Source organism: Mugil cephalus, chromosome 9, assembly GCF_022458985.1.
Source record: "Mugil cephalus isolate CIBA_MC_2020 chromosome 9, CIBA_Mcephalus_1.1, whole genome shotgun sequence".
NCBI classification, from domain to species: Eukaryota; Metazoa; Chordata; class Actinopteri; order Mugiliformes; family Mugilidae; genus Mugil; species Mugil cephalus.
In genome coordinates, this window is record NC_061778.1 from 27,823,693 (window position 1) to 27,837,491 (window position 13,799).

The 13,799-nt window shown below is 41.1% G+C and overlaps 1 protein-coding gene across 4 annotated transcripts in view; it reads left to right on the top strand.

Moving 5' to 3' along the window:
- Positions 1–13,799, top strand: part of nf1a (neurofibromin 1a) — a 115,901-nt gene that overhangs the window by 48,441 nt on the left and 53,661 nt on the right. For all 4 annotated transcript variants that reach the window (XM_047594169.1, XM_047594171.1, XM_047594172.1 and 1 more), the window contains exons 25-29: positions 2,802–2,983; positions 3,110–3,321; positions 5,151–5,312; positions 5,435–5,532; positions 6,630–6,765. In XM_047594169.1, coding sequence (XP_047450125.1) covers positions 2,802–2,983; positions 3,110–3,321; positions 5,151–5,312; positions 5,435–5,532; positions 6,630–6,765 — 790 coding nt within the window. The remainder of the gene's footprint in view (positions 1–2,801; positions 2,984–3,109; positions 3,322–5,150; positions 5,313–5,434; positions 5,533–6,629; positions 6,766–13,799) is intronic.

Below are 13,799 nucleotides of genomic sequence, written 5' to 3' on the forward strand. Positions count from 1 at the left end.
TTTACCCGACTTGGAGAAGTGTTGGTTGAAATGTAGTTGCATATCCCAATTACTTCTTACCAAATACCTCCCCTACTGTCAGGGTGGTTGAAAGTCTGGCATTTCCCACTCAGACTCTAATTCTTTTCCTACTCGAACTTGGCAGCTGGGGGACAGGATTTTGTGAGCCTAACTTAACGAAAAATCGGTGAATGGAGGTGCCCACTTGAAAACCCCACTGATGTCCCACATACTGCCTACTGCTGTTGACTAGTCTGGTTAGTTGGTGTCTTTTGTTAGTTGATAGCCTGCTGGTCGGTTTTTCAGTTGGACTGTGCTTCTAAATGTGTTTTGCCCTGGATCTTGGCCCTAGAGACTGTAACATTGTATCTTGTATAATATTGAATGGGTGACATTATTTACCTTACTAGAACTTCACCACCTCATTCATGTGAATATAATTTCTCAGCTGTCCCTGTCATACTGTCACTCATGATTCCACACCCCACTCAGTTTATGCCACACCTCACACTAAATCAATGGCAAAATAGTGAAATTGATAAGATCTGAAAGTGAAAAGTCTTTTCAACAATTTGAAGAAAATAGAAGCCACGTAACTAGCCATAAATGTGTTCTTTGATGAGAGGCCTTTCTTGTTTTCTTTCCTGTGTGAGCATGCAACTGCAGAAGTCATATTTAATAGTATTTAACAGTTCCATGATAGTAATGGCAGGTAATAACATCTTGAAAACGGTCCACATATTGGCATTAACATAATCAAATCTTATTGTTCATACAGCACATGTCTTTGACCTTTGTCTTTAAACTTTTATTGGCACAGTAAAAAAAATGCATTTTAGTCTTTGGTTTAGCATGCTTGACATTTTTTGACACTTGGGTGTAAAATATCTGGGGAAGTCCTTTTTCCTGACATTTTATCATGAAAGAGAGAGGACAAAGAATCATACCTTTCAACAACAACAGTGCACCAAGCCCCAAAGTCATGACCATTTGAACACGCACTTTTACAGCTCTAACGTGGATTAATGGTGGATTATACAACAATTAGTTCAGACCAAGCAATCTGATTGGTCAATAAGACATTTAGAACATGCTCAAATCAGCATTATAGCACAGCTGACTCGTCACTAAAAATATTGCTCCGCCAAGTCTGTGGCAATCTTGTATCCATCTCCATGACAACACTGTAACTGTCAGAGCTGGAGCAGGAAACGGCTGAAAAATAGGCTACAAAGTGGATGGTTTGTTGTTAACAGCATCTTTGTTATAACGTGGTCAATAAAAGTAAGCATTTTTTGCACATTTATGCATTATTGATTTAGTGCAGTAAAGTCTGAGATCGTGTTAAAAATGAACATCAGTTCAGAGTTCACTCATCTGGGACTAGAAAATCATTTCTGTTGCTAGGTCGTTACTAAGGTTCAGATTATTTGCTGTAGTGGTGAACTAGGTTCCATTACACATAGGAGTCTACCGACGTGACTGATTGTGTTCCAGTTATTACTCAGACCCCATTTATTTCAATGGAAACAGGAAGCACACTCGCAAAAAACTTTAAATTTTGAGAGCAAAATGTCCATCAACATGAATATATATTTAATTATACGCTTTATTTTGTTGGTTATTGTTGTATAATCGCAATATTACCCTCAAGGGTATGCTTAAACGTAATTTGAGCACAATGGTGATGTGGTCAGCAAGCCCTCTCGGGTAATATTGTGTAATTAATGAGGTGTGTAAATGAAATATGGAGCACCATGGAGGTCCAAGCTTTGGAATATATTATGGATATACACTCCCCCGCCACTTCAATAGGGACATCTTCCTAGTAAAAGGTTGGACCCCTTTTTGCCTTCAGAACTGCCTTAATTCTTCGTGGTATACTTTTAACAAGGTGTTGGAAACATTCCTCAGATTTTGGTCCATATTGACATGATGGCATCACGCAGTTGCTGCAGATTTGTTGGCTGCCCCATCTATGATGCGAATCTCTCATTCCACCACATCCCAAAGGTGCTCTATTGGACTGAGATGTGGAGGTCATTGGAGTACGACGACGACGACGACGACGATGATGATGATGATGATGATAATGATAATGATAATGATAATGATATGAGCTTTGTGAGATGGTGCATTATCCTGCTCAAAGTAGCTGTCAGTAGATGGGTACACTGTGGTCATAAAGGGATGGACATGGTCAAACCATGCTCAATTTGTACTAAGGCACCCAAGGTGAGCCACGAAAATATCCCCCATACAATCACTCCACCACCACCAGCCTGAACCGTTGATACAATGCGATGCTTTCGTGTTGTTTATGCCAAATTGTGACCCTGCCATCCGAATGTCGAACTGAAATTGAGACTCCTCAGACCAGGCAGCGTTTCTCCAGTGTTCTATTGTCCAGTTTTGGTGAGCCTGTGTAAACTGTAGTCTCAGCCTCCTGTTCTTAGCTGACAGGAGTGGCCCCCAGCGTGGTCTTCTGCTGCTGTAGCCCATCTTCTTCAATGTTGGACATGTTGTGTGTTCAGAGATGGTAAACCCTAGAGATGGTTTTGCGTGAAAACTTCAGTAAGTTTTAAGTCTCGATCACCTCTACATGCCTGAATACATTGAATTGCAGCCATGTGATTGGCTATTTGTGTCAACACGCAATTGAACAGGTGTACTTAATAAAGTGGCCAGTGAATGTATATTATCCCTATATTATTTGCAATATTTCCACTCTTTAGGAGTAGTTTAGGAGTATATTTACCTCTATGGAGAAGTCTGTTTTAATAATTGTTCTGTTTGTGCAGATACTTCACTTTGTTTATGAACCTCCTGAACGACTGCAGTGAGGTTGAGGATGAGGGCCAGGCAGTTGGGGGACGAAAGAGAGGAATGTCCCGACGCTTGGCGTCCCTCCGTCACTGCACTGTCTTGGCCATGTCTAACCTGCTCAATGCAAATGTTGACAGCGGCCTCATGCACTCCATTGGTAAGTTAGCATTTACCACTCACTGTTTAAAGCATGATGGTGGGAGAACATCAGCAGATCATGGAAAGGTCTGCAGAGTTTTTTTTTTTTTTTCATGATTACCAGTCTTAATTTCTTGATTTTCAGGTCTGGGTTACCACAAGGACCTTCAGACCCGAGCTACTTTCATGGAAGTGCTGACCAAGATCCTGCAGCAAGGAACAGAGTTTGACACGCTTGCAGAGACTGTGCTGGCTGACCGCTTTGAGAGGCTTGTAGAGCTGGTGACCATGATGGGAGATCAGGGAGAGCTGCCCATCGCCATGGCTTTGGCTAATGTAGTTCCTGGATCCCAGTGGGTGTGTAGCTCTTCTTTATTAGGACTGGTTTCTAACCTTATGTTGTCAGTGGGCCTCTGCTCACACTTGGATATACAATCAAAATGTTAAGTAATCATTATTTAATATTTTTTTACATAATCATTAGGGATGCAAATTAAATTAAATATTTCCTTAAAAGCAGTGATGTAAAGTACTTTTCAATAAATCAAAATATCATTGAAATGAATTAATGTCACTTATTAAAGTTTTTCAAAAAGTTGTAAATGTGATATAGTTGGGTCTGGTGTCTCTCATCTTCAACATGACAATATACTTAGACAGACTTTAATGATCCACAAGGGAAATTACTTGGTCACAGTAGCTTAGTTGTGTCCAAGGTGATCCAGGGGTTTGGCCGGTTGCATAGCAACAGTGGCATGGATCGTGTTGCATGCTGTTTCGCTATCCACTGACGTAGAGATGTAAATTCCAACACTCAGGAGTGTGTCCCCATCCGCCCTTAGAACACTGAAGCCGTGCACAGGGACACTGTGGTCCATATCCTCAAAATACAAAGCACTTCTCACAACACACTCCACAGCACAGTGATACCATGGCCATTAAAGGTATTGGTACATTTGGCAGTGTGGGCAGGTGCCACATCCTGCTGGAAAGATTGCATATCAGAATCTCATTAAAGCTTGTCAGCAGAGTGCATCATTAAATACCCTAGCATTTCCTGGTTGACAGCTGTGCTGACTTCAGACTTGATAAAACAAAGAGGACCAACACCAGTAAATGATATGGCTCCCCAAATCACCACTGACTGCACTGATGATTCACACCTAGGAGCTTCGATCCAGCCTCTCAACTCGTCCTTTCAAAATGAAATGTAAAATTTCCTTTTATCTGATTTACTTTGGAGCGCTGAGCAACAGCCCAGTCTTTTCCCTTCTTAGCCCAGGTAAGACACCTCTGATGTTGTCTCTGGTTCAGGAGTAGCTTGGCACAAGGACCACTGTAGGCCATGTACTGGATACTAACTCTAGCCACAATCCACTCCTTGTCAGTCTGCCCCAAAGCTTTGAATGGGTTTGCTTCACAATCCTCTGAAGGCTGTGGTTATCTTCCCTTAATATGCTTAGGTACAGCACTCTGTGAACGTGGGAGCAGATAAAAACCAAGCACAAAAACATAATTTCATCTGATGAGTTAGACTTCTTAATTCCATAATGTTACATGGGCTACAATAAAGCTGGAAGCTGATGCCACAATTACATCATATCAGTACATCAAGTTGTTGTCCTGAATGAAATTATCCTAATTTTGAGCTGTGTTTGAGCTTAGTGGAGACAAATGGCAAAAATGTACTCTTGTTTGTGTGGTTATCTCCTGGAAGATGCGTTCACGCCGTAACGCTCTTCTCCTGATTTGGGCTCCAATCTCAATCAGGTTTTCAATGAAAGGGCACATCATTCTTTCCCGAACAGCTGACTGGCCGATAGGTGGAGCCTTTTATTGGATTCAGATAAATCCTGAAAGTTACCCTGACCCGAAGCAGGTTAGCCGAAGTTACCATGGTAACTTACCTCGATAAGAATGAATCCAGCTTCGTGATACCGGAAACCCAGGGTTAACCCTGAAGTTACTTCGCTAAGTCTGCAATCCTGCTTGGTGATACAGGCCTCTGGTGAAAATTTCATGTCAATAGCACCTTTAGAAATATCTTTACTGTGAATAATTGTGATGTGTTCAATACTTATTTTACCCGCTGTAAATGTCTGGAAAAAAATCAGTCATCATTAACTTTTTGATGATATTCTAATTTACTGAGATGCACCTGTACATATATGTGTTTTAATTTCCAGGATGAGCTAGCCAGAGTCCTTGTGACATTGTTTGACTCCCGCCACCTCCTCTACCAGTTGCTGTGGAACATGTTTTCTAAAGAGGTGGAACTGGCTGACTCCATGCAAACACTCTTTAGAGGAAACAGCCTGGCCAGCAAGATTATGACCTTCTGTTTCAAGGTAGAGAATTTACCACAAGACCATTTATGAATTACTTAGAAAGTTCTTTTCCAACATCAAATATCCGCCTCATATGACAGATCGTATGCATGTTACTGACTGAATTTTGTGTTATCTGTTAGGTATATGGAGCAGCATACCTGCAGAAGTTATTGGAGCCTTTATTAAAAGGGGTCATCACATCCCCTGAACACATCAGTTTTGAAGTGGACCCCACCAGGTTAGTAAATTCTTCTCTCTAAAGCACAACATTATGTCCAGTGACAAGTGTCGTGTATAACACTGGTTATCTCTTCTTCACAGTACTTAGTTAGTAAGACCAATATAATATGCAGTAAGTGAATTGAGTGAATTTGAGCAGTTTGACAAGGCCAAATAGTTATGGCTGCACAACTGGATCCAGGCATCTCTAAAACTGTAGCTACCAGCAGAAAGTCTTTCCTGGTACTGATAGAAAGGTGTCAGAATACACTGCGCTTTGTAGTTTGTGGTGCATGGGGCTGCATAACCGCAGACCAGTCAGGGTACCCATGCTGATCCCTGTCCACTGCCAAAAGCATCAACAATGGGCATGTCAACACCAAAACCGGACCACAGAGCAATGGAAGAAGTTGACTTGGTCTTATGAATTTTGTTTCTTTTACATCACATGGAATGGTGAATGCGTGTGTGTCGCTTACCTGGGGAACACATGGCAACAGGATGCATCATGGGAAGAAGACAAGCTGGAGGAGGCATGATCCTGCCATCCATGTGAATGTTACTTTGACACATACTACCTGCCTAAGCATTGTTGAAGACTAGAACACCCTTTCATGAAAATGGCATTCCACAAAGCAAAAATTGTTCAGCAATGAAATGAGGAGCACAATAAGTTTGAGGTGTTGACTTTGGCTGCCACATCGCCAGATCTTATTCCAGTCGACCATCTGTAGAATGACTACTCAATGACTTTCTAGGAAATCATTACTACCTAATAATAATTTAATATTTCTAATAAACAAAATTAAAAAAAAATAATTTTTAAATTTAGGTGTAACGCCAAGGAAAGATAAGATAAGACAAGGTGTTGTAAAAAACTAAGTAGCACAAGGAAAACGTAGATCCCATTTTCTTGTGATCCTGTTGTGCTCGGTCTGAACTGAGTAGTACAAGGAATTTGTGTCCAAATTGCATGGGTTGTGCTTTCTTAAATAAACCATGAACCTTTGCAGGAGTATTGTGATTAGACAAGAATGTATGTACTAAGACCTGGATAATAATGTAGACACTGCTTTGGAATTGAAAGTCTCATATAGTTGCTGTGTGCCTCATTAGGCTGGAACAAGGTGAAAACCTGGAGGAGAACCAGAGGAACCTGCTGCAGATTGCTGAGCGCTTCTTCCAAGCCATCACTGGTTCATCCAACGAGTTCCCCCCACAGCTCCGCAGTGTTTGCCACTGTCTCTACCAGGTAGACACACCCCTTCATCCCCCTCATTTCACCATGGACCCCAGCTGCTCACCCTGTCTTTCCTCTTTTGTGTTCTGTGTCATTTAAACATTTCTGTTCCCTCACAACCCTGGTACCTTAATGGTGCTCATTTTCCTTCATCACGTGTATCAGTGCACAGCTGCAGAAACCCCTACGCCTAATACATACAGACCTAATGTCAAAGCCTTTCCTACTACATTTAAACTGTCTGATCTCAGAACGGTAGTGCTAATTGAAAGTTGTCGGTTTTTCTACAAATATTTCTTTTAGCTTTTGCCAACATGACGGTTGACTTCACTTCAGTTGGGTCAAAACAGATGAAGTTAAATGGTGGCAGGAAGACTACTGCAGAGGGTTTTCATTATTGAAAAAGTGGTCATTGTTTCCATGAAGATCTAGGCGTTACATTAAGTATATTTTTCATGAATTAATGACCTAAACTACTAAGTACGTCAATACATTTTAAGGGAACCCTTACTTAAGCTATTACTGGACATAGTGGGCAATTGGTACCCCTATGAAAAATTACAGTTTAACGAAGTAACTGTGTTTGAACATGTATCCTAGATTAAAAGTCATTGAAAGGGGGAACTGTGTCCCTCCGGTACTAACAGTAGCTTTGTTAGAGCTCCATTCTTAGGGTAAGTACCCCAGGCACGCTGTTCCCCCTTTCAACAACAGGTAAGTACCAGCCATTATGGAAATAGTGACCCCATTTTCTGGTCAAGCAACTATCTGGTGGGTGTACCCCTGAGTTTTTTCCTATTTGAACCTCAATTTCCCACTAGTCTATTAGAACTGAAGAAGCTACTCGGATGAGTGGCAAAACATCTTCAAGAAATTCTACAAGTCCAGTTGACCAGTCCAATGACGTCATGTCCGGCGACACAACAGCAATGGCAGTGCCCCGTGTTTTAACTAGGGATGGTCCGATCCGATTCATTGATTTTTAAAAATAAAGTATTTATTGAACCACCAAAACGCAAATTTAAATATATCTTTTTATAGCATTAATGTAACAGCCTCCGTTATCTCTCGCTGTCGCCAGGAGCCAGTAGGATATGGAGTGGAATTGTAAAGAGTGTCCTCAATGAAGGACTGTGTTGCGGTGGCTGAAGTTGACTTGCTTTTTTTGGGTCTTTTGCTCCTTCAGTACTTTGTCATAGACCACTTCATGGCAGAACTTTAAATGGTTAAATATATTTGTCGTGTTGCGTTGGGGTGCAGACATGACGGTGCAACAAACTTTGCAAACAGTGTCCTCCACTCCATGTCCAACAAAATGTCTCCAAATGACCGAAGTTGTCCTACCTTTCTTTTCAAGTAAAGGCTAAGGCTGAGTTTCTGTTGTTGTCACAATTGATCCACCCACGTCACACGGTTGCTGCAGCTGCAGGTGACAGAAGTGCGTTTGCGGTGCTTTTACAGCGCATGAACTTCCAAACACGCTGCGTGGCACATTAATCGCTTTTCTTCAATTACAGTGTTTTTATTATCGTGAGAAGCCAAAATGGTGATGAAAATTCAATTAATCGTCCAGCCCTGACTTTACACTAACGGAGGAGAAAAGTCAAACAGCTGAGTGCAACGTTTGCAAAACGAGTGTCTCAAGGGGTTGTTCTGTTTTAGTTTTGGTGCAGCAAATCAGGTGTATAGCCCAGAGTTTTTTTTTTTAAGATTGTACTTTATAATACTTTATTGATACCCACTGGGGAAAATTTTTGTTTTGATTGTGTAAATTCTACCTACATTATTCTACTGGAGATGCTTATTATTATTTTATGTTAAGTCATAAAATTATTTATTGCAGCTTTGCAATGTTATTGAGGTATAATGTGACTTTTCTGTTTATACACTGTAATTATTTAATTTAAATATTTGCACCAAGTTGCACTTTTATTTTATTTCAAACATTAGAATGGTGCAGCTGGTGCAGTGTTTACAAATGCTGTTAAAAGCTATGTGAGCTTTAGGTTTAAATAAAGTCACAGCATAACTTCAGCTGTGTTAACATATTTTCCTGCTTTTTTTGGGGACCAGAATAGCTGTTGTACTGTGATGTCTTTTGATGTCGGTATCAAGCAAATTACATCCACGTATTATTAACAACTTGTAGAGTGACAAAAACAAACGGATAGGTATCGGCCGATCCTCAAGGCTGCAGTATTGGTATCAGATGTGAAAAAGTGGTATCGAGCCATCCCTAGTTTCAACGGTGAAAATTAAATGGCAAGATTTTGAAATTGCTTTCGCCATCAGTGTTAAAACTTAAATAATCTATTTAGTATGAGACATCTTCGTTAAATTATAATAACTATGTTAAGTGTTTCATGTCCCCTTTAAATGTTAAAGAGTTTGATATTCCAGCCATCCACAGTTTGGACAGTGATAGTAACTACTGGGTAATAAAAAGAAGAATTTATAATCATAATGTCCTCTTTATTTTTGTCCACCAAAACTAAAACTTACATTCGAGACACCCAAATGAGCTTGCTCATCCTGCTGCTGTAAAAGGAACCATGTACTAAATGCTTAATGTACAGTATGTTACAGCTATCCAGCATTTATAAGACAGACTTCTATATTGTTATTCACTTCGGCAGTGAGGCTCTTTACTTGTTGTGCTGATAATCACCATGGATAGCAATTATGTAGTAACAGGTCAATAGGCTTGATTAAAAAAAGCAAAGGACACAATCAGATGTTGTTTAGATGATATCATATCCAGATATTGAACACATTTTGGTAACAGCTTTGGTAGTAAAAACTTGTGTCATACTATGGCTTGGGCAGAACAAGTCTCATTCCAGGTTCCAGGTTGTGGTGTAACCTTTTCACTCACTTCACTGCAGTGGTTCCCCTTGACAGATGTATGACAATGAAAAAAAAAAAAAAATCATAACTTATTATATGTAATCCTTTTCATCATGATGAAACCAGGTAAGTCATCATGGCAGTCCCTCAGAAATCATATGCACAGTTCTACTCTGAATGTGGTCATTGTGTTGAACTCATATGCTGCCACAAAGATTCTACTGGTGGAACTCTCTACTTTATTTAGTGGAGTCTGTTGGGAGAAGCCAGGAAAAGTATGTATAGAGGCATAGAAAGAACACAAGGATGTCTTGTCAGAAGGGAACTGGTAGTGTTAACCCCAAGGCAAGCAGGATACCGTATAGGGAATATTTAACATAACATCTCAGCTGTTCAACTGCTCGGTCGATACATATACCCGACTACTTTTGAAGTGAATGATGAATAAAATTTTCATAATCACCAAAGACAGTTTTGCATATGCCGATATATAGCTATATATACAATTTCCTACAAAGGAAGATTCAGCAAGATAAAGAAAGATACACAACATGGAAAATAAACTAAACATTTCATTGCCTTGTATAGTCAAGACGCAGACGAAATTACATTCAACTGAATAATGTGTTCATAACCATAGAAATGTGCTTATTCCAGTAATATTTGTTATTAAGTTCAGTGCCGCTTAAAAGTTTTTGTGCCCTTAAGAATTTCCTACATTTCTTCATAAAATGACTCAAAACATCAGCAGATTTTCACACAGGTCCTGAAAGTAGGACCCAGTCAGACTAATTAAACAGATATACTTCTGAATGTTTTTTTTTTTTTATTATTATTATTCAGGAAAATTAACCAATATTACATATACTGCCTGTCCAAAAAAAGTCGCCACCTGGATTTAACTAAGTAAATAGGTACGAGCTTCCTGTTAATCCTGACAATCACTCCGTGGGTGATTATATTTTAGCTGGCAACAAGTAACAAGTTATTTAACCCCAACTGATGCAATGAGTAGCTTCCATTTCTTAAAAAACCATGTTGAAGGACGCATCCCGTGGCCGTGGAAAAGATGTTAGTCTGTCTGAGAAAGGCCAAATCCTTGGCATACATTAAGTAGGGATGGGTACTAATACTGGTATCATAGTGGTACCGGTGATGATGCAAACGGTAGTATCCAGACCGAAAAGCAACACAGATGTCAGTGCTTCATTTTGGCACCACTGAATTTTTAGTTACCATCCCCTTAGCTCTTTTTTTGCCTCCCCAAAACTCTATTGAAAATTTAAGTGCAAATAACAAAAAATAAAAAAATATTTTCCATTCTTTAAGCAACAGCTTGGGTACCATTTAAGAACCGGCACTGTTTCAAAAGTACCAGTTTGACACTGGTATCAGATATAACCTTAACAGTACCCATCCCTAGCATCAGGCAGAGAAAACATCTAAGGAGATTGAAGCAGAAAGTACAACAATTGGGATAAGAATTATCCAACGCATTAAAAACTGGAAGGATAGTGGAGAACCATCGTCTTCGAGAAAAACATGTGATTGAAGAAAAATCCTGATTAATCCATTGGCGATCACTTAAACCAAAACAAATTGAAGAAAAACAAAACAATGCTTAGGGAACTCAAGGGATTGGGACTGAACAGCTGGGTAGCCTTAAGAAAACCACTATTTAGTGAGGCTAACTGGAAACGCTTCAGTTTTCTTGGGAGCATAAAAATTGGACTCTGGAGCAATGGCATTCTTTATTACACATGATGAGATGTTACAATCCCTAGTGCCAAGATCCGAGGCAAAACACATTTAGAAACCCAGTCCAAATGAAAAACCAACCAGCATGCTAGCAGTTAGCTATCAACCAGCAACCAACAAGAAGACACCATGTCACTAGCCTAGTCAACAGTGGTAGGTATGAAGTGATGGAGTAATGGGATATGCAATTACATGTCAACCAACACTTCTCCCTTATGCCAAGACATTTCGGGACAAGAAACATTTAGAAGCCCTGTCCAAAAAAAAAAAACCATCTGGCCAGCAGACTAGCCATCAGCTTCTAGCAACCAACAAGAAGACACCAGCTAACTAGCCTAGCCAACAGCGGTAGGCAGTATGCGGCACATTATTGGGATTTCAAGTGGGCACCTCCCTTCACCAATGTTGTTAAGTTAGGTCCACGACACCGCAAGAAGGCTTAACAGTGAGTTCTGGCATCCTGGAGTCACCCCCCTCCATGCAGCCACCAACCGTGTGACTTTCAACTGAGAGATTAACTTAGCCCTGCTACTAACTACTAAAACTACTCAGCTAGCCTTACCTTTAGCATGTTCCCCAACTAGGATGTTTCCTCTTCAGCCACAGCCACTCACGTGCTTGCTCTGCTGCCAGGGACATGTTTTTTACTGAGACCCTCTGTTCTCTCCCCTTGAATGCCCAGCTCACACAGGAGAGAAATGGTGGATTTTGCCACAAATCCACGGCAACTTACCTACACCGGCCGCATTTGGGCACTTCATCCTTGCTGCTCAGCTTCTGCTGCTATCTCTGCATATCTAACTCTCTTGTGCTCATTAGCCTCTTGTCTTCCCACGGGACAGTAGTTCAACAAAATACACTACTTTCTCTACTTCCGACTGCAACAGCAGGTCCGGTCTCAGCTGTGTACTCACTATCTGCGCTGAGACGGTCAGCTGTTCTTTTATGTCGGCCCTCAGCTCCCAGGCTCCGCCTACCCTTAGCTGCCCTGCACTATGCCTGATCCTCGGTCTGGCCTATTCTCCCTCCCATACAAACATAATATGCTTATTCTATTTTCTAGCAGATAAAGAATTCTACTCGTTTACCCTCAATTACAGTTGCTAAGCATTTCAGCACCTGGCTGTGACGCCAGGTATATTGCTCTTGGGAGAGACTAACCCTGAAACCTCTCAGAATATGTACATACACAAGAACACAGTGGGCAGGCGGCCTAACCACTGGTTTAGGTTCCGGGGAGATGGCAGCACATCATAAATGGCCCCTACCATAAACCTAATCCTGCTAGCCTCCATGCTCCACAGCTCTCTCCACTTCAACTTCCTTTTCTCTACAGTCTCCAAGTCCACCCACTGTCCTTGCTTAGCCTGCGACACTGCCTTAGTACATCTGACTGCTCCCTCTTGCCTATGAATCTCCTCCATTACCGAGGTGTCCCTACACACAGCCTCAAGGCCTCCACGCCCTTGCTGTACATGACCTATAATATAGCACTCTTGAACTCCTCTGTCAGACTAGTTACTGGGAGCTCCATGCCTTTCCCACACAAGGCTGCACCGCTTAAACAACGTGGGACACCAAGCCATCTCCCGATTGATGAATTAATCATTCTTTCAAGCTTCTCCACCTTTGACAGAGGAACCGCACCGCATGGCCACATTAGCAGGGGCAATAACTTTCCTGGGAGCCCCGACTGGTCTGTGCTTGAAATGCGATAATTTCCTGTCTCAATCCTTCGAACTACACTTTATCACTAAGACTAGCATCATACCACCTTCCCAAACTCTTCACTGGCTTCTCTAGTACTGTGGGAACCACCTCCTCATTTATAACAAACCTCTTATCTACTACCTTTCCTTAAACAATTGAAATACTCCTATTTAACCCATTCCGAGGTCCTAATAATCACCTCCACTGCCATTGTAAAAGCTAGTGGAGAGATTGTACACCCTACCATGATGCCTACCTCCACCTGCTGCCTAGGCTTTGACTAGGCTTTTGATACTACCTGGGACTCTAAAAAAAAAAAAAAAAAATCAAAAGCTTCACATAGCAGACTGTGAGGTACTGATCCAAATGCATCAGCCAGGCTGGTGTGTTCTGAGCATCCAGAAAAGCCGTGGATTCCAGTGTTTTGCACCAACGTTTCAGTCAATCCATTTTTCTCCAAGTAACTGGACAATCTCTGCGCCACAACACTGACGAAGTTCATGTGGTCTGATGAGTCCAGCTTTATTCTTATTATTCCTGAGTATTATTATAATATTATATTATTATTCCTATTTTAGAGTGATTGACACATCAGGGTAAGAAGAGAGGCAGATGAAGGGATGCACCTGTCATGTCTAGTGCCTACTGTACAAGCCTGTGGGGCTAGTGCTATGATCTGGTGTTGCTACAGTTGGTTTCTCCCATCATAGATAAGTTCTTATGGAATAATA